Source organism: Neolamprologus multifasciatus, chromosome 23, assembly GCF_963576455.1.
Source record: "Neolamprologus multifasciatus chromosome 23, fNeoMul1.2, whole genome shotgun sequence".
In the NCBI taxonomy this organism is placed as follows: domain Eukaryota; kingdom Metazoa; phylum Chordata; class Actinopteri; order Cichliformes; family Cichlidae; genus Neolamprologus; species Neolamprologus multifasciatus.
Window position 1 is genome coordinate 19,972,232 of NC_140460.1, and position 19,997 is coordinate 19,992,228.

Genomic DNA, 19,997 nt, shown 5'->3' on the forward strand with positions numbered 1-19,997 from the left:
TGACTGAAGAAGTTTTGCTAATGACCTGACAAAGAAATCTTTAACACGATGTGTTTTCGTCTTCAGGCAGTCCCACTGGCATATCATCTTGATGCAGTGCGCAACATCAACCCTGATAAAACAAGGGGGGAGTTTGGCAGACTGGGTTCCAAGAAGGACATGAAAGCATTCATTAAGATAGGACTTCAGATCAGGATGAGGAGTGAAAGCCTTGACCAGAGCTCCCAGAATTGCCAGAGAAAAGTCACTCACAGCTTCCTTTGGCACAGGTGCACCTGCACGAATCCATTCTGTCAACCAGTTTGCGATGGCATTAACATCATGTTTCTCTGACAGCATTTGCACCACTGGGACACTGGGGCAATTGTTTTCTTTCAGAATACCTTGATAAAGGGAGATATGGCCAGATTTGCCATTTGGTCTCAGCAGTTTTTTCACAACTGAACCGGTTGCATCAAAACACACAGTTGGGGGAGATTTTTTTGACAATGTCTTATAAACATGCATCTGTGTTTGACTCCAGTAGTGACAGAAAAACCTGTCCAGTCCAATATCTCGGATGCTACCACTGTGAGGAACACTATATTTTAACAATTGCAGAGATGCAATGGGGTCCTTATCTCCTAATTCCAAGTCTTTTCTCTCTTGTTTGGCTTTTCGCAGAGTGGCCAAATTTGGAAGGTGGCTTGGCTCAGGATCTCCAACATCCATCAGATCTGCTGCCCTTGCTGACCTCCATACAGCTGGTTCCATTCTGCCCTCACACAGCTCTTTAGCGATCTGTTCACGCAGGTTTCCAGACATGAACCGCTTGGAGTGGCCAGTGTGCAGGGAGAGATCTGTATTTCTCATGAAACACTGGAGCACCATTGGACTATTAATTGCTGGCTGTCTATCACATGACATTTCTAACTGGCCATGACACTCCTTACAGTCGCCTCTGATGTCCAGATAATTATTGTTGACAGTTGGATGGACCTTTGCTCTACGGAACACAAGTGTACATGTATTTTTGATCTTCTTCCATATAAGATCGTTGATTATATGAGTCCAAGTGCCAGGTTTCAAAATTGTGTATTCCCTTTTTTGGGTAGGAGAAAACTTGTCATTGTATTCAACCTTTTCAGGAATAAATTTAACCCAGTCCTCAAAAGGGACTTCTAGTTCAAAAGCTTGACAGTTTTCTTGTCCAGCAGAAATGCAATGTGAATCTAACTCTCCTTCACTATTACTTTCCTGATCACTGATTTCCAAAACTGACCAGATGTTGTGTCTATTTAGCTTCACAAAAGTGTACAGGGCCTTTGCTGACATCTTGTCTTCTAGCTGCTGACTCAGCTCTTTCCAGACTGATGCAGCTGGAGTGGCTATTTTGCCATTTTGGACTCTGGCCTCTTTTGAATTGCAAAGAACTGCAAAAATGGAAACCTTGTCTACAGATGGCTTTTGAGGCATCTAAATAAAAAAAAAAACCACTATGATTATGATGGAGCAAAACATGATTTCTGACCTATATATACAGCCAGGAGCAACCCCTCCCCCAAGTTCTCCACCAATCTACACTTTCATATTTTGTGGAATTATTGTTTTTAAGATGGAGCTATTGAATTTGTGAGTTTATTAAATTGAGTCTGAGTATTTAACCCATTAACATGTACTGTACAGCACTTTAGTCCAGTGTGCTACATGTTTTAAAGTGCTTTAGAAACTTTTTTCTTGGACATTTTTGAAAATGTTTAACATTGAAAAAAATCCTTTTGATCCAGACAGTTAGCTATATCATGTATTAACTCAGTAACTAAAACCTCAGTATTTTAAATGTAAGCTTACCTTGTTCAGAAATCAGATGTAACACGCTGTTCTAAGAATCCTTCAGACACAGTAATGCCAAATAATAGTTTTTTCTGCCAGAAAATGTGTATTTGATGCAAAAGACTGCTAGCTTGTTCGTTTCTCAAAAAGTGTTCATGGGAGTTTAAAATGTTCAAATGTAGTTTTCAATAAAGTTTTTTTAATCCACTCTAAAAAAATAAATACTCAAGCATTTGCATCGTGGTTTTATGAACAAAAAGTGATTAAAGTAAAGAAATTGAAGTAAAAAAAAAAAATACACTCGATACAAATTTAGCTGATTAAATACAACAAGAGGGTTTTTTTAACCGAACTTTATTGAACAAGTGAACACACAAAGTGAAAGGTCATTTGAAAAAAAATTTTTCAGCAGTAACACCATAACAGAATATCTCATATCATAGCAGCACAAATGCTAATTTTACCTGCACAAATTAGCACAAACGTAGCACTAAAAAAGTAGACCATTTTGGCCCGCTTTGGAGCAGTCTGGGGGGATGGTGACCTTTGAATGACCTATAAAATAAAGTTTAATATCTCGGAAACCGTAGCAGCACAAACGCTCATTTTACCTGCACAAATCTGCACAAACGTAGCACTAAAGAAGTAGACCATTTTGGCCCGTTTTGGAGCAGTCTTGGGGGATGGTGACGTCATCGGCAAAAAATATAACTTTTAATATCTCGTAAACCGTAGCAGCACAAACGCTAATTTTATCTGCACAAATCTGCACAAACGTAGCACTAAAAAAGTAGACCATTTTGGCCCGTTTTGGAGCAGTCTGGGGGGATGGTGACGTCATCGGCAAAACATATAACTTTTAATATCTCGTAAACCGTAGCAGCACAAACGCTAATTTTACCTGCACAAATCAGCACAAACGTAGCACTAAAAAAGTAGACCATTTTGGCCCGTTTTGGAGCAGTCTGGGGGGATGGTGACCTTTGAATGACCTATAAAATAATGTTTAATATCTCAAAAACCGTAGAAGCACAAACGCTCATTTTACCTGCACAAATCTGCACAAACGTAGCACTAACCGCTCCGCCTATTTGCCTTTACGTTTCAAGTGGGTGGGGGGTCAGCTTCACTCTGCTTTCGGTTGGTTGCATCAGACAACGCGCGCGCTACCGGACTGGACAGGGCGCGCGGCTCTGCTCGAGTGAATAGTTCGGGGTTTGCCCCCAAACGCCTCTTTGATTGGTTCGTTTCATTTCGCTGGAGCTCACTGAACAGAAATGTGTCTCCTGTAGGAGGTAAGGGATCCGTCTTTCGTGTTTTCCTCGATAGCTCACGTCAGTTGTGCGCAGTTGGCGTTAACAGACTCAAAGCTGCAAATAGGAAGACGGGAAGAAGATGGCTGGCCGGCCGCTGGAGCACCTCGGACTGCTTTTATTAAAACTTCGGAAATCTTTTCTGCTTTTGTAACTCGCGGTAGTTATGATAACGATTTACAAGACTTAACGTCTCCTTATTTATTTTATCCTTATGATCTGAACAGGAAGTACAGGGACAAGCCGAGGCTGACGCAGACAGATTTGATTAATAAATCCCTGCAGCTGCTCCGTAACATAACGACGTATCCGCGACTGTCTGTGAGCAAACAGGAGAAATGTCTGTGCTGTGTCTGTAGTTTTTCATCTGTATGGGGCATGTTTCGCATTTTGTGGGTCTCAGTAAAGTTGATTTGAAAAGGAGGGAGGGGACTCCCAGCAAGTCCCAGCCTGCCTTATCATGCGTTCAAGTCCTGTAGAAACGGAAGAGTGGCAAGTCCCTCCTCCCTGCAGTCACTGATAAATGTAGTAGGTGGCCAGTGGCGGTCCTAGCCTGTTTGGCGCCCTGGGCGAACACTCCCTCTGCCCCCCCCCCCCACACACACACACACACACACACAAAAACATATTAAGGATTGTACATTAACATAAAACTGTTGTACACACACACACATATGAAGAGAGAGAGAGTATGCATTGTATGCAAACGGCTACCAAACAGCCATCATAATTCATCATACAATGAGAACAGGACAAATCAACAATTGACAATGACTAATTAATATTAAAATCTGTAACATAATGTTTGGAGTTTAGTCTGTTACTGTTGCGATTTTTACCATTTCTTCTTGGAGCAACTGTAACCCACATAATTTCCTTAGGGATTAATAAAGTATTCTGATTCTGATTGTTTCAGGATGACCTGCCATTATCCAATCACACATCTGCTTACCTGTATCTTTTGCTCGTTTCTCCTCCTCTTCTTTTCTCTTTTTTCTAAACTGAGGTCCTGATGGCTTTGAACTTTTCATGTCCATCTTCCATGGGTTTTAATTTTGCACCCCAGTATGAACACCCATCCCTCAACCCGAGGATCGCCACAATATAACCTAATAAACCTACACCTTAGTTCACAGATTCACTTTGTCTAAGGTTTATTTCTGGGATTTCACACAACCCAGGATTCAAATCATGAATACATAATGGACTTGGATTTACAACATTATAAATGAAATGTGCTCTATTTGGAAGCAGCCGGCTCTCCTCCCCTTTCGACGGGTTGTGTGTGAGACTTTAAATCATCAAACTGTAAATTATAAATTTTAAATTGTTATTGATCCCTTTACCCCTAGTCCTAAAGTGTATATTTATATTCTTACTCTTCTTATATATATTGTTTGTTTACTTGCACTGCTGTAACTGAAACCTCGTCATCTCGTCTCTCTATATACTGGACTGTATGTAGCGGAGATTACAATAAAGTTTACTTTGACTTCAGCAGCGAGCAGGCGCACCGAGGGCTCTCGCGCTCACTTTTCGTGTATAGAATTTTGAAAAAACATCGGTGCAAATTATAAATCTGTATTATAATGTCTGGTGTTTTCGTGTTTGTTGGTTTGTTTTTATTTTGTGAGTTGGTTATTAGATGCTGCTCCAGCCGGTCAGAAAATCCCCCGCCGCCCCGCCCTCTCCTCCCTGTGCCACAAGCAGCAGGCACACCTCGCAAACGAAGGGCGCTCTTACTCCCATGGGCGATAGAAAACCGATTGGTGCTTATGCTATTCCCAATATGCGCTGGCTGACATTGGGGCAGCATGAGTACGAGCATTTTTTTTTCTTTTTTTTGCCGATACCCGTGATGCCGCCCCCCACCACGATGCCGTCCCGGGCAACCGCCCGTGTCGCCCGTATCTAAAACCGCTACTGTAGGTGGCTGTTTAACTGTCAGAAGTAGTTTGGATCACGCTAAGGATTTAAATGACAGCCATTAGTGTCCAATACAGTTACATGCTTCTCATCCTGGTAGTTAAATCGGATGAATTTGAGTTGGTGGATGTCAGGAGATAAGTATGTGAAACCAGCTGACATGGAACATCTGTCACTACCCTTAGGCCGCCCTAAATCGAGGAGGGGGCCTAAGGGTACATCTTTCACCATCTTACAATGCTGTGATTGCAGACATTCCCGAACTCTCTGTAAATGGTACTCATGGCCATTGATCAATGCTCTTTGATCAGTGGTCTTTGATCAGTGACATGACAATTTGCATAATATGCATGACATATTAATGATCAAGGAACTGACCTCACAGCCGATTGTTCCTTCAGTGGGCTGGTTTCAGTCGTTATGCAAATGTATTGTTTATAAGATTGGGGAAACCTGCAGTCAGCTGAGTCTGAAGAAGTCACTTGGATGAGTGACTAAATGTTTCTCCCACTGAAAACGCTGCGTCCAGATGAACAGAATCAACTTTTTTAAAGTGTTCTTGAGAAATAGCTCTCCAGGCTTTCCAAAGGTCTTTTGAAAGCTCTTCTTTACACGTTAGCTACTTTTTACTCATTTTCAGTCCAGTTCTTATACCTGAGCCTTCAGAAGAATATCTTTTTATTGTTTGTTTGCTAAGCCACTGAAGACTGACGTACGAATCATTCAAGCATAAAAAGGCATCTAACCCAAGGGATGAACCACTGTTGTGTCTACAGATCAACTTGGCAAAGAACCAGTCTTAAATTGTATTTTTGGGTATTTTGTTAAGATAAAGAGACAATTTGTTCTCATTTCTGTAATTTAGTCTATTAAATAAAATGACATAATATAAGGTTTTCACACCAACAATGTAATTCCCAGCTTTTACCTGAAAACTCAGCATGGTTTGCAGCATGTCCTTCAAAAGAAAAAAAAAAAGAGCGATACATACTTTCAGTTATCAATTGAAATGTTTGAAAATGGACTGGAGGTTCCAGTTAAACTGAATGTATCATGTGTGCTGTGCTTCATGACAGGAGGATTTCAGTTGATGTGCACACGAATGATTTGTGTTTTCTCTGCAGGGAAGGCAAAAAGTGTGTGTGAGCTGATGTGGATGTGAATTCAGCAGCATGGATCAGTGTGAGGACAGAGAGGAGGGAGTCCCTCCCTCTAAAACCACTCAGTGTGGGGAACATGAGAGCCAGACCAAAGCTCAGAGGTGAGATGACCATCTCTAACTGTCCATGACTCTTCTCCATGTCACAGCTCAGCACTCACATCACTGCTCCATCATTATTCACAGGAACCAACCTGGAGCTGAACCCAGCTGTGTGTCCTTAAAGAGTGACTGGTCAAAGAGTATTGGTGCTAATTTTAAAGGACAAAACTCTCCTGTGGAAAGGTAAAATATATCTGTATATATTTTTATTTTTTCAGTAAACTTTCAAACACTGTTAAAAAACAATTCTTTGATCTTCGGGCTGAAGGAAGAACAACACTCGGTGTTTTAATGCTCACTCAACAATCTCTTTAATCAATACAATTCTCTTTATTCCATACAAACTCTTTGAGCAATACAATCGTCCGGACAGGAGATGTGCAGAGGAGGGGGTCCTGCAGATCTTGAAGTGTCCTACAGTTACACACACTCTTATAGCCTCAACCCCCACCCGAGTCATAAAACCTAAACATTCACATTCTTTCTCTCCCTCTCAGGCTATGTCCATTATTTTCTCTCCGTTTTGGCCTCCCGTCCACACTGAGACTGCGTTTTCGCTGATGGAAAGCGCAGCGTTTTCAAAACGCTCTCGGAAACGCATACATTTCAAAATGATGCTTTCGCATCACAGTGTGGACATTGAAAATGCAGACTTTCTAAAACATGTTAGTCATGTGATGCAGTCATGTGACCAATTAAGCTAAGAGAGCAGAGGGCATTATACAGCAGTTGTTTTGTTTGTGCTGAATTTTGACAGTCCTATTAAAGATTAATATCAGTTTGTACATGCTCCAGATAGCTTTTCTTCAAATTCTTTAATTCTCACTCGTTTTTGTAACTTTGTACTTTTGTGTTATTCGCAGCAACAACTCCACCTCATTGTTAGTCCATTTAAAAAACTCAGTGCTTTTCCTCAACATTTTGCCACAGGGTTTCTATGAGTTGGAAAGTAAATAAGCGGCAGCCAGAAATGAGGCAGGTCAAATCTTCTTGCGTTTCACGCATGCGCAGTACTGGAACATAAGCGTTTTTGGCCGTTTCAATGTGGACGCGCAACTCTGTGAAAACGACTGAAAACGCTAGTGTGGACACGGAGCATTTTCGTATGAAAACGCCGTTTTCGAATATCTCCGGGCTAGTGTGGACGTAGCCTCAGTGAGCTTCAGTTATGACCTTGGCTTTCAGCATGTTTTGTTCTCCTTAATCAGACAAAGCGGGCCATGAGTCTATGCAAACACCATTTCTTTATAAATCAGCAATATAAGGTATCATGAAACAGTGTAATATTCCATTCCTGTCTTTTCTCAAGATAAACAATCAATTAATTTTATTACATGTACATGGGGATTTTCACAGCTCAGCATCCAACATCAAAATCCACTGGGGCCGTCCCAGCAGCACACATTTATACACAGACATCGACAACCTTGTGATCCCTCTCTGTCTCCTGCCTCCCTATCTTGTGTCCTTGCTGCCCACTTCTTCGCACACTATATTCTCCTGGGTTTGGCTTACCAACTCCTTATCCCACTAACGCCAGCTTTCTGTCGCTCCTGCTTCTCACATACATCTCTGACCTATTATTCCAATTCTATGTGTGTGCTCTATGTGTGAATGTTTAGTAACTTGACCTACTTAAATGAATAATGAATATAATGCTTTACCATGGTTCAACAACTAAATCCCTACTACTGCGATAACACGATAATCTATTCTCACACAGTTCAGCACTCACATCACTGCTCCATCATTATTCACAGGAACCAACCTGGACCTGAACCCAGCTGTGTGTCCTTAAAGAGTGACTGGTCAAAGAGTATTGGTGCTAATTTTAAAGGACAATACTCTCCTGTGGAAAGGTAATCTATATCTGTATATATTTTTATTTTTTCAGTAAACTTTTAAAAACCTAACCACTGATGTAAGAGGCTTTTCTGTCAGAAAGCTGGTCCAGCAGGTGTAAACTTTGTACTTTGGCTCAGAAACAATGTTGGTAGCAACCACTCAAGTGGCATCAGGTCTTGCTAAGTGGAGGCAGCCCTTACTGCTATTAAGAACTGGATGTCAATAGAGACTCTCTTTTTTTAACCAGCTGCTCCTAATTGCCCCACCATTTAGGCACAGAACAAAGGGCTATGGGGCTTTTGCCATTTTACTGGCAGCCTTTGAAGTTAAAATCTAAGCCCCAAATCACTTATAGGTTTCTTTCTTGATGGCTTAGGTAAAGTCCAAGAGACTTGCTTTAATTTCCTTTCTCTAAGCTTCCAAACCTATGATTCAAATGTAATCTCAGATGAGTAATAAAACGTTTTGTGACGTCCAAGCATTGATACTAAATTACAGTTAAAAAGGAATAGGTTGATTGTGTGTCATCAGGAGAGACAGCCACAGAAAGATGTGACATAACTATAGACACATCTCCTCATGATGTCTCCAAGAGGTAAGAGGTAGATCCAAGAAGATGCAGTGTTTAAAATTGGTCCCTGGTGCATCCCACAGGTTATTTTAGAGATTTTGGGGAAAGTTACAGTCACAGTTAATAAAAGATTGCCTAAAGTTATGAATGATGTTAAATCCAGTTTGGTGTATTTTGCACCTAGTAGCCACAAATCAATTATTAATGTCTCAAAGAAGTCCATCAGTGCCGTGATTCTATCTCATATGAACATCTGTCTTAGTTGCTGGTAATCAAGCTAAAACAAATTCAAATCATCACTGTAAAATTTTCTAACACTGGTAAAACATGATTACATGGTTTTCCTTTCCTCTTAATTAGGAAGGTAGGATTGTAAAATAGTTTTTCTGAGAAGTCTTTTTTTCTCTCTTATTTATTCATCTTCATGATTTCTCTACAGAGAGAACAAGACCTCAGAGGTTCCCAGTGATCAGCCTCCCCAGCAGCATCAAGCACACCTGGACTCCATATTTATGGTCTGTAAATATACAAACAGTACTTTACATCTGTTCACGGTCATTTCTTAAAAGTTTTATGCATGTTCTTACAACCAAACACAGAAGTAAAAAGCGTGACTATTTTTGAAAATAGCTTCAAAATTCAGATGGTGCAGCAGCAAAAATATAACTGTATGGTATTTACATTGTTTTTATTTAAAATTGTATTTCAAGCTCTAATATTTCTAAACCACTTGTTAGTTTTATTTAAAAAAATACTTTTAAATCGTTACAAAAAGTTGTATTATAATAAAGTGGAAGCAACTGGGAATGAAAGTCTGACTGCACTGTGCCAAGTGTAAAGCTTAGTGGAGGTTGGATTATGGGATTTGTTTGTTTTTCAGGGTTGGGGTTCAGCTCCTTAGTGCTGATCCTGTGTTTGGTTTTCACAAAATTGTGTGGTATGACCAAAGGTCTCCACTTTGGTGTCATCCATTCAGAGTCTTGTGGTTTGTTTGGATGCAGCTTTACAAACCTGAGCTGTGCTGTTTTCTTCTCAGAAAGAAGAGCTTTCTCCTGGCAACCCTTCTAAACTTGCAATATTTGTTTCTCCTTTTTGTAAATGTACTGTCATAAACTTCAACTCTTTAGCTCTTGTGGTTTTTTGCTGTTTCTTTGAGAATTGTACAGTCTTACCAGGTTTGCCGCAACATCCATACCTTGGAAGACTAGCAGCTGACTTGATTATTTTCCACCTGTGAATAATCTTTAGGATGATGGCCTTCAAATTGTTTTCAACTTGCTTTAAAACTCTTCCCAGATTGATGGGTGTGCATGCCCACATGAATGCAGCATTGAGTGCAAAACAAAAGAAATGGTGTATGCAGACCTGCAGTACTCAGCAGGAATCTTAACATTCCCTGAGACATTTTCCTCCATCACCAAGGTCTAAAGTTAATTTATTCAGCTTTTAAGGGGGATCTAAAAACAGCAAACTGACACCACATGAAGCCCTAGAATGATGTATAAATAAAACAGATTTTAATTCCAGCTGGATTGTAATTGTTTTCAACATGTTTCTGATGTTTGTATCTATGATTTCAGATTTATTGAGTCATTCATATAAATTTCTGTTCCAGCTGCTGGAGGAGAAAATCATCACTTTTGTGAAGAATGAGTTAAAGAAGATCCAGACAGTTCTGTATCCAGATTATTCAGAATGCTTAAACTGCCAGACGGAGGATAAGGAGATTTTGGAGTGTGAGGATGAAGAGCAAAGGAGTAGCAACAGAGAGGCATTTATAAAGATCACACTGCAGTTTCTGAGAGGAATGAAGCAGTATGAGCTGGCTGACCGTCTGCTGAGCAGTAAGAGGATTTTTCTAAACATATAGGCTGCTGGTTATACTAAGACATTTACTAATGTCTGAAGGATTACACCAGCACATATGTAAACACTCATTCTTTAGAAGAATTAAATGGTGGGATATTTAATATATAACTTAATCAGGTAACATATTGTCTGTTTCCAGGCAGATTTGCTCCAGTTTGTCAACATAATCTTAAATCTCAACTGAAGAAGAAATTCCAGTGTCTGTTTGAGGGGATCGCTAAAGCAGGAAATCCAACCATTCTGAATCAGATCTACACAGAGCTCTACATCACAGAAGGGACAGCAGAAGTCAATGATGAGCATGAGGTCAGACAGATTGAAACAACATCCAGGAGACGAAAACCAGATGGACCAGAAACAACAATCAGACAAGAAGACATCTTTAAAGCCTCACCTGGAAGAGATGAACCAATCAGAACAGTGTTGACAAAGGGAGTGGCTGGCATTGGGAAAACAGTCCTAACACAGAAGTTCACTCTAGATTGGGCTGAAAGCAAAACTAACCAGGACATCAAGTTCATATTTCCATTCACTTTCAGAGAGCTGAATGTGCTGAAAGAGAAAAACTTTAGCCTGGTGGAACTTGTTCATCACTTCTTTACCAAAACTAAAGAAGTAGGAATCTGTAGCTTTGAAGACTTCCAGGTTGTCTTTATTTTTGATGGCCTCGATGAGTGTCGACTTCCTCTGGACTTCCACAAAACTAAAATCCTGACAGACCCCACTAAGTCCACCTCAGTAGATGTGCTGCTAACTAACCTCATCAGAGGGAACCTGCTTCCCTCTGCTCACCTCTGGATAACCACACGACCTGCAGCAGCCAATCAAATTCCAGCTGGGTATGTTGACATGGTAACAGAGGTGAGGGGGTTCACTGACCCACAGAAGGAGGAGTACTTCAGGAAGAGATTCAGAGATGAGGAGCAGGCCAGCAGGATCATCTCCCACATCAAGACATCACAAAGCCTTCACATCATGTGTCACATCCCAGTCTTCTGCTGGATCACTGCTACAGTTCTGGGGGATGTGGGGAAGAAGAGAAAAGAGGAAACAAGGACAGCACTACCTACAACCCTGACTGAGATGTACATCCACTTCTTGGTGGTTCAGGCAAAAGTGAAGAAGGTCAAGTATGATGGAGGAATTGAGACAGATCCACCCTGGAGTCCAGAGAGCAAACAGATGGTTGAGTCTCTGGGAAAACTGGCTTTTGAGCAGCTGCAGGGAGACAACCTGATCTTCTATGAATCAGACCTGACAGACTGTGGCATCGATATCAGCGCCGCCTCAGTGTACTCAGGAGTGTTTACACAGATCTTTAAAGAGGAGAGAGGGCTGTACAAGGACAAGATGTTCTGCTTCATCCATCTGAGTGTTCAGGAGTTTCTGGCTGCTCTTCATGTCCATCTGACTTTCATCAACTCTGGAGTGAATTTACTGGAAAAGCAACAGGAAACCACCCAGAATTTGCAAGAAGAAGAATCTGCAGAGACTGGCTTGTACAAGGGTGCTGTGAATAAGGCTTTACAGAGTTCAAATGGACAACTGGACTTGTTCCTCCGCTTCCTCCTGGGTCTTTCACTTCAGACCAATCAAAGTCTTTTACACGGGCTGCTGGAACAGACAGGATGTAGCTCACAGACCAATCTGGAAACAGTTCAACACATAAAGGAGAGGCTCAGTGGAAATCTATCTGCAGAGAAAAGCATCAACCTGTTTCACTGTCTTAATGAACTAAATGAACATTCTATATTGGAGGAGATCCAACAGTCCCTGAGATCAGGAAGTCTCGCTGCTGATAAACTGTCTCCTGCTCAGTGGTCAGCTCTGGTCTTTATCTTATTATCATCAGAAAAAGATCTGGTTGTGTTTGACCTGAAGAAATACTCTGCTTCAGAGAAGGCTTTCCTAAGGCTCCTGCCAGTGATTAAATGCTCCAGCATAGCGCTGTAAGTCATAACGTTTTCATGATTTAAACACACTGTTTTTGTTATTCTGTTTAGCACAGTTGTGTGCTGTCTAGTTTGATGTAAGATTTATGTGCCAATTAGAAGCTGCACTTAATGTATAAGCTCATTATGTCATCGGGTTTTTTTTAGGGTAAACTGGTAACGATTTAGCATGTGCTAAGTTGATGATTTATATAGTCCATGTATAATCAAAAGTTCATGCTGTGCAGTTCACATATTATTATTTTCTTGTCCATTGTTGTCTCCTCAGACTTGGTGGATGTAACCTCTCAGACAGAATCTGTGAAACTCTATCCTCACTACTCAGCTCCCGTTCCTGTCTGAGAGAGCTGGACCTGAGTAACAACAACCTGAAAGACTCCGGAGTGAAAGTACTGTCTGGGGGACTTGAGAGTCCACACTCTAAACTGGAAAAACTTAGGTTACAATTCTTCAAATTTTTCATGATATGTGTAAAATTGTTTTAGTTGAGATTCTAGATATTACATATTAAATTATCAGGACTTTCTCACTACTTTCTTTTCATGTGGTCTGTTTAGGATTTTTTTTTTCTCTTTAATTAAAGAAATGACACTCATGAAGCACTTTGAGAGCTCAGGTAGAGTAGACAAGCGCTATCTAAGAACCAGTATATTTACCATTTACCACGTGAGCACCAGTCCAACTTTTTTCTAATAGTTTAATAGTTTCTGTCATGTATGCTGTCTGCAGATTGTCAAGTTGCTCAGTCACAGAAGAAGGTTGTACTGCTCTGACATCAGCACTGAACTCCAACCATTACTACCTGAGAGAGCTCGACCTGAGCTACAATAATCCAGGAGAGGCAGGAGTGAAGATGCTGAAGCAGCTCCGACTGGACACTCTCAGGTGTGCAGAGGCTGTTTGCAGCCACAGTGTCTAATAGAGGAAGATGATTTTGAAAGTTTTTCTTACAGTCACACATAAAGTAGCCTTTTTCATTTAGCTCATTAAAGGAATTTTGCTTGAACGTGAACAAGAAATAAGGGAAGGGTTTGTGAATCCGTAGCTTCGTAGTCTCATGCAGCCCATTTGTCTGTATGATTATGAATATAAATGTGAACCGAATAAGCAGAGGATATGTTTTTGAGGATTCATATTTTCCCCCCCACCTCTGGATAACAAGCCATGCCAAGTGTTTTGGGAGGGGTTTGTTTTGTTTTTTTGTTGGTTTTTTTTTTACTGGTTTACTACTTTACAAATGACTAAGCTGCCAATGTTTTATTACTATACTTGGCTACTTTTAATGATATGGACAAGGAGGATTGAAAGTGGACTGCATTACTTTGAACCACTATTTCCAAAGAACATGCTTAGGTTGGGCGATATGTAAAAAAATTTCCAACCGATGCAGGCAATATATTCACGTATGCACAGACTTTTTGATGGGCGGAGCAATGTAATGATGCACATACTGATTTGCGCGTTTAGAACACAGATGAAGTCCAAACATGGACAAAGTAATTGCGAAATTGCACACTGGAGGAGAAGGCACAGATAGAAATCGACTGTTACCTCAGTGAGGAGTTGTTTGGTCGAGTGTGTAAGACAGATAAACCCTGGAAATGCCTGTAAAAAGGGGTTATAGTGGAAAAAATAAGCCAGTTTCTCTTTGTTTCCCTCCCCACCATTGTGGGTTTTTTTATTTGATAAAATGCTTTTGTTTTTTTTTAACATAGGCTACTGCCGTTCTTTCTTTCTCTTATTTGAGTAAATCGCTCCAGCACTCTAAGGAGGGTGCATTTGCTCACAGCTGAAGGAGGGTGACGTTAAAACAGCGCTATTATTTGTTTCTGTTGACTGCTTCTGTTAGCTTTAGCCAACATTATTAGCAAACTTATTCTTGGGCAAATAAATAAATAAATCGCCCTTGTAAAAACGATTGAGCCTATAGTCAATAGTCGATATATTCCTCCAATCGCCCAATCTTAGTACATGCAAATAATTTGTATTTCAGTTCTCAACTTTAGACTTTAACTTTGTTTTACAGGTAAAACAATTTATTGCAATTAAATTACAATCAATTGATTATTATTGTATTAACCCTCTGGAGTCGACGGACGCACCAGCACATCAAAATCACATGACCAATTTAAGACGACACAGCTACAAGATGCAGTGACTCAGTCTCCATTTGAATTTGGGTCGAGAGTACGGACACGTAAAGCCAGAGTTATGATAAAAAATACACGCAATGTTTTTTGTGAACAAAACAGTGGTGTTTACAGCGGGAAGAACGGGAAGAACGGTAAAAACTGCGTTTTCTACAGACAGCGCTAGCAAACACTCGCCACTTGCAAGTGAAAAGAAAGGAAAAAACACCCCTTCCCTATTGGTGTTACAGTTTACCATGCGGCACTTGGTTGTTTAGGGAGAAGGGGAAGTTTTAGGAGTGACACCAGCGACGTAAAGCGGGCGAGCGAAAGAAAGAGAGAGAGCGAGTTTTCATATGTGAGACATTAGTGACGTTTAGCGTGTTTGGAGGCTAGAGTTAGTGTGTTGTGTAGTTATTGTTTTGTATTGTGTGTCAGTTATACTGCTGAATGTCACATTTGCTCCAAAAAAGCCATCAAAGGCAGATTCCAGTGTAAACGCTGTTCCCACATGGAAAACAGGACTGATACACCTCCTGCTGTCAGACCTGCAGGGTTTAGGCCTGTGGTGTTCTCCTCTGTCTTATACTGAACACAAACTAGTTTTTTGGACTCGCACAAATAATTTGTGTGCCTTCTCATTTGATGCAGCACACATGATTGTTCTGTAAATAGATTTAAATGGTTATTTAAAAAACGCCTGAGGCCTTGGCTGCATTTTTAGGTAAAAAGTACCATATAACTTTGTTGTTTGCAAAACTTGTGTATAATTTTTAGAAATATACAATTTCTATTTGTATTTCAAGTTATGAAAATGATTCGTTAAACATGTTTGTGGGTTTTACAGTAACAAATATAACTTTTTTCTACTCAGATTTTGAATTTTTTTGTCTGAATTTAGGTAAATTGTGCTAATATAGTATGCCAAAAACTCAAATTTCAAATATTTGAGGTTGTGCTGAAAATAATGATACAAAACAAGGCAAGATAAACAGTTTTTAAAGGTGAAATATAGAAAAGTATCAAAAGTAGTCAAAAACGGTCAATTATACCCTGGACCCCAGAGGGCTAATATTATTGTAATAAAAATGAAGTATAAAGTATAAAATGACCATAAATACGTCACTGCGATTTAGTCGGATGTTAAAAAATATAATTTCTATTTTGTGCAAATAATGCACAAAGTGTATAAATAATAAAATGTCTTAAGGATATTTGGAATAGACCAGCAAGGATTTAGCATGTGCACAGTTAATAATCAGTATCTTTAAAATCGACTGCACATTTTTTTTGTTTTTTTGTTTGTTTGTTTGTTTATTTTGGTTTGTGTGTTTGTTTGGGGGTTTTTTTTACCTCTTGTTGTCTCAACAGACTAAGTGGTTGTAACCTCTCGGACAGAATCTGTGACACTCTATCCTCAGTTCTCAGCTCCCACTCCTCTAGTCTGAGAGAGCTGGACCTGAATAATAATGACCTGAAGGACTCGGGAGTGAAAACACTGTGTGGTGGACTAGAGAGTCCATACTGTAAACTGGAAATATTCAGGTCAGGATTCTTCAAACTTTGCATATAAAGTCCATTTAAATCATATTCAATGCTAACCTATGTGGCTAACCATGGCTAACCAGGGCTATTGTTGATTTATTCTGCTATATTATGCTATATTATTAAAACTTTATCTAATAAGAGGATTTCTTTTCACACAGACTGTGTAGCGTCAATTTGTTGTTGTTTTTAATTTGATGTAATTTATTAAAGATGTTCACATTTTCCTCAGAATCAACTACAGTAATTTACACCAGGCTTTTTTTATTGAGAGTAATTATCTGGTCAACTTTTTAAGTAGTGTTTAAATCCCTACAAAACTAATGACACTCATATGAGCATCAGTTCTACTTTGTGTAGGGCTTGTCCTAATTCTTAGTTTAATAGTTTCATTAATTGAACAAATAAACTTTTAGCTCAAAATATCTCTGTTAAAGCTAACTCTGCGCTTCAATCGATCACATATTTGTTTTATGTCGGTATTGTTTCTCGCTATTTGACTGCGTCACTGTTCTCTTATACTATCTGTCACATGTGCTGTCTGCAGATTGTCAGGCTGCTTGATCACAGAAGAAGGTTGTACTGTTCTTATCTCAGCGCTGAACTCCAACCATTCCACCCTGAGAGGGCTGGACCTGAGCTACAATGATCCAGGAGAGGCAGGGGTGAAGCTGCTGAAGCAGCTCCAACTGGACACACTCAGGTATGAAGTGGCCTTTGGCAGCCAAAGTGTCTGGCAATGGAGAAAGAGACACTCGAGGAAATAGGAAAAATTTCTTCACACATCAAGGAGCTTTTTTTTTTAGATAATATTTTGCTCCAAGCCACATAAAAGAAAAACAAGTCTTATATCCGTGTGAATGTTAAATAAATGAACACTGGTTTGTTTGTTTGTTTTGTTTTTTTTACTTTTAGTACCACACACTGCTGTGCTTGAGGCTAGAGTGGTTTATTTAATATCACATTAGGATTTTTATTTGATTGTTTTGCACAAACAAGGATTGAAAGTTCTCTGTGTAGCTTTTTTTTATACTGGCAATATTTTTTTTTATTACTTTATGACTAAGTAGACCAATATCGATATAATATTTATAATTCATTTGTCACAGTGAGCTGAAGCAGACTGTTTGAATTTGTGAAGAGTGGACCCAAAATGCAGACACAGAGGAACGTGGAACCAAAACTTGAGTATTAACAAAAAGCGAGCCATTTAATGTGGCTGATGAAGAAATACAAAGTAATATATAAGGCAAACAAAGACAAGAATAAACAATAACCTAAAGTGAGGAAACTAAAGATAAACATAAAAAACAAAAACATGAAAAAAACATGAAACTTGGCATGGATACAAAGATACCTGGAACATAGAAACATGGCGCAAAAGACAAAAGATGGCCTGACACTAAACAAAGGAGGACAGAGGGCTAGTACACAATCAGATAATGGGGGGATGGGGAATAGGTGGGAACACAGCTGGAACAAATCAGACCTAACAAGACAAAGGGAAGCAAAACTTGACACACTGCACATAGGACAGGGACTTTCACAATAAAACAGGAAACGGCATGGAACGCAGACATGACAACATGGACAAGAAGACAAGAAACATGACAGACTAATACAGAAGACATACATGAAAGATAACTAAATTTAAGGCAACCAAATGATAATCTTATTACACAATATACACTAAACAAAAATATAAACCCAACACTTGATGATTACATCTACACATGATTAGAAAGCATGAATAATGCACAGGTGTGCCTTAGACTTCCCACAATAAAAGGCCACTCTGAAATATGCAGCAAGTGTTGTTTTCAATAAATTGCATGATCAAAAAAAATTTTCTTCTTAAGAACCAACCATGCAACATATAATTTGCATATTTTTGGTGCAGCGTGTTTTGGGGTTTGAAAATGTTGAAACGTTTCTCCCACTGAAAACGCTACATCCAGATGAACAAAATCAACTTTTGGAGGTTTTGATTGGGAACTTTTTAAATTTGGTATTAGTCAGTATAATGAGGCTTTAATTATCTTTCCAGAGACTGATTTAACTCAGGGTCTCTCATCCAGTGTCCTGAGCTTTCAATGTAAGCTTTCACTTTCTGTCATACAGACTTCATCAGTGTCTAACAGTATGTGTATGAGAGCGATGTAATGCCCATGTGTGCCTGCTGAAAGAGACTGTGCTGGTCTGACCCCCCTCCTCCTTTCAGGGTGGAGCCTGCTGGAGTCCGATGGTTGAGACCAGGTCTGAGGAAGTGTAAGTGTGCTTTTAATGTAATTCATGAAAACAAAGCAGCATACATTCAACCCCCTTCAAACTGTCACATCACTCATTCACATCTCTGATGTCAGGAGTCATCATCAAAATGTCAATCAATGAACAGATGATGGATCAATAACTGCAGCTGGATTGTGTTTGTTCTCTCCATCAGATTCCTGTCAACTCACATTCGACACAAACACAGTGAACACAAAACTGAAACTGTCTGACAGCAACAGGAAGGTGGCACGTGTGGAGGAGGATCAGTCATATCCTGATCATCCAGACAGATTTGACTTCCATCCACAGCTATTGTGTAGAGATGGTCTGACTGGTCGCTGTTACTGGGAGGTCGAGTGGAGAGGAGACGTTTATATATCAGTGAGTTACAGAAGAATTAGAAGGAAAGAAAATGCTAAACATTGTTTGTTTGGATGGAATGATCAGTCCTGGAGTTTGTATTGTACAGATGATGGTCCTCATTCTGTCAGACACAACAACAGACAAGCATCCATCTCCTCCTCCTCCTCCTCTGTCTCTAACAGAGTAGCAGTGTATGTGGACTGTCGTTCTGGCACTCTGTCCTTCTACAGAGTCTCCTCTGAAACTCTGATCCACCTCCACACTTTCAGCACAACATTCACTGAACTGCTTTATCCTGGATTCAGAGTCTTGTTTGGGGCCTCTGTGAGTCTGTGTGGCATTTGATAAGAATCTTCACCTGTTAGAGATGCACAGAAGAAGAATTTAGAAAATATTCAGACATTCACAAGTTTAGTGAGCAGCCAGGCTTCAGCCTGATGTCTGATTGGGTGCGTAGCCTCCAGCTTACTTCCACATGGGGGGCGGTCGTAGCTCAGGAGTAAGCAACATTTTATTTATGTGGCACCTTTCAAGACAAGGATAACGAAGTGCTTCACAATAAAATAAAATAAAAAACGGAGCACTAAAAAAAGACTTAACAAAAGCAAGTCTAAGATGAGTTTTTAGTTGTTTCTTAAAACAACTAATACAGTGAGCTGCTCACAGACGCTGGTTTCTGGAAGTGTTCCTGAGCCCATGCACTGATATTTTATTGCAGCGCTAATGAAGGTAATAGCAATCTCACTGATCTGAAAATGCCACCAAAAAAGCAAACTCATGAGTTGAAGAGGAGTCGGAGGAGATCAGGAAATCGCCAAATTTCATTTTGGACGAACTGAGCAAAGTGGCTAAACAACAAGGTATGCTACATGTCCTAATAAATGAGATAAAACAACTAAAAAACCTGATAAAGGAGAAGGACAAGAAAATAGACGGCTTGGAACAGCAAATCGAGGACCTTGAACAATACACAAGAATGAGTATTTAATCATAAGTGGACTAGAGATGTAACACTGAACCTACACCAGAACAACAGCTGGCAGAGGTAAAGAGACGGTGAAGATGCCCCAGCAGAGGAGCTGCAAACACTTGAACAGCAAGTGATAAATTCTTCCAAATGAAGAATGTGAGTATTCAGAG

At 39.9% G+C, this 19,997-nt stretch overlaps 1 protein-coding gene across 7 annotated transcripts in view; it reads left to right on the forward strand.

Annotated features, from left to right (window-relative positions):
• The window catches only part of LOC146491452 (protein NLRC3-like), a 73,343-nt gene extending 53,942 nt beyond the window's left edge, over positions 1-19,401 (forward strand). Inside the window, exons 1-13 of one of the 7 annotated variants that reach the window (XM_085152751.1) lie at positions 2,950-3,107; positions 6,176-6,312; positions 6,397-6,495; positions 8,073-8,171; positions 9,168-9,243; positions 10,344-10,572; positions 10,737-12,546; positions 12,818-12,988; positions 13,279-13,434; positions 16,050-16,223; positions 16,771-16,926; positions 18,445-18,491; positions 18,667-19,401. In XM_085152751.1, the coding sequence (XP_085008877.1) occupies positions 6,224-6,312; positions 6,397-6,495; positions 8,073-8,171; positions 9,168-9,243; positions 10,344-10,572; positions 10,737-12,546; positions 12,818-12,988; positions 13,279-13,434; positions 16,050-16,223; positions 16,771-16,926; positions 18,445-18,491; positions 18,667-19,202 (3,642 nt within the window). In that variant the 5' untranslated portion in view covers positions 2,950-3,107; positions 6,176-6,223 and the 3' untranslated portion in view covers positions 19,203-19,401. The other 6 variants (XM_085152752.1, XM_085152753.1, XM_085152754.1 and 3 more) reach the window with 6 other exon arrangements.
• The last annotated feature ends 596 nt before the right edge of the window (positions 19,402-19,997 follow it).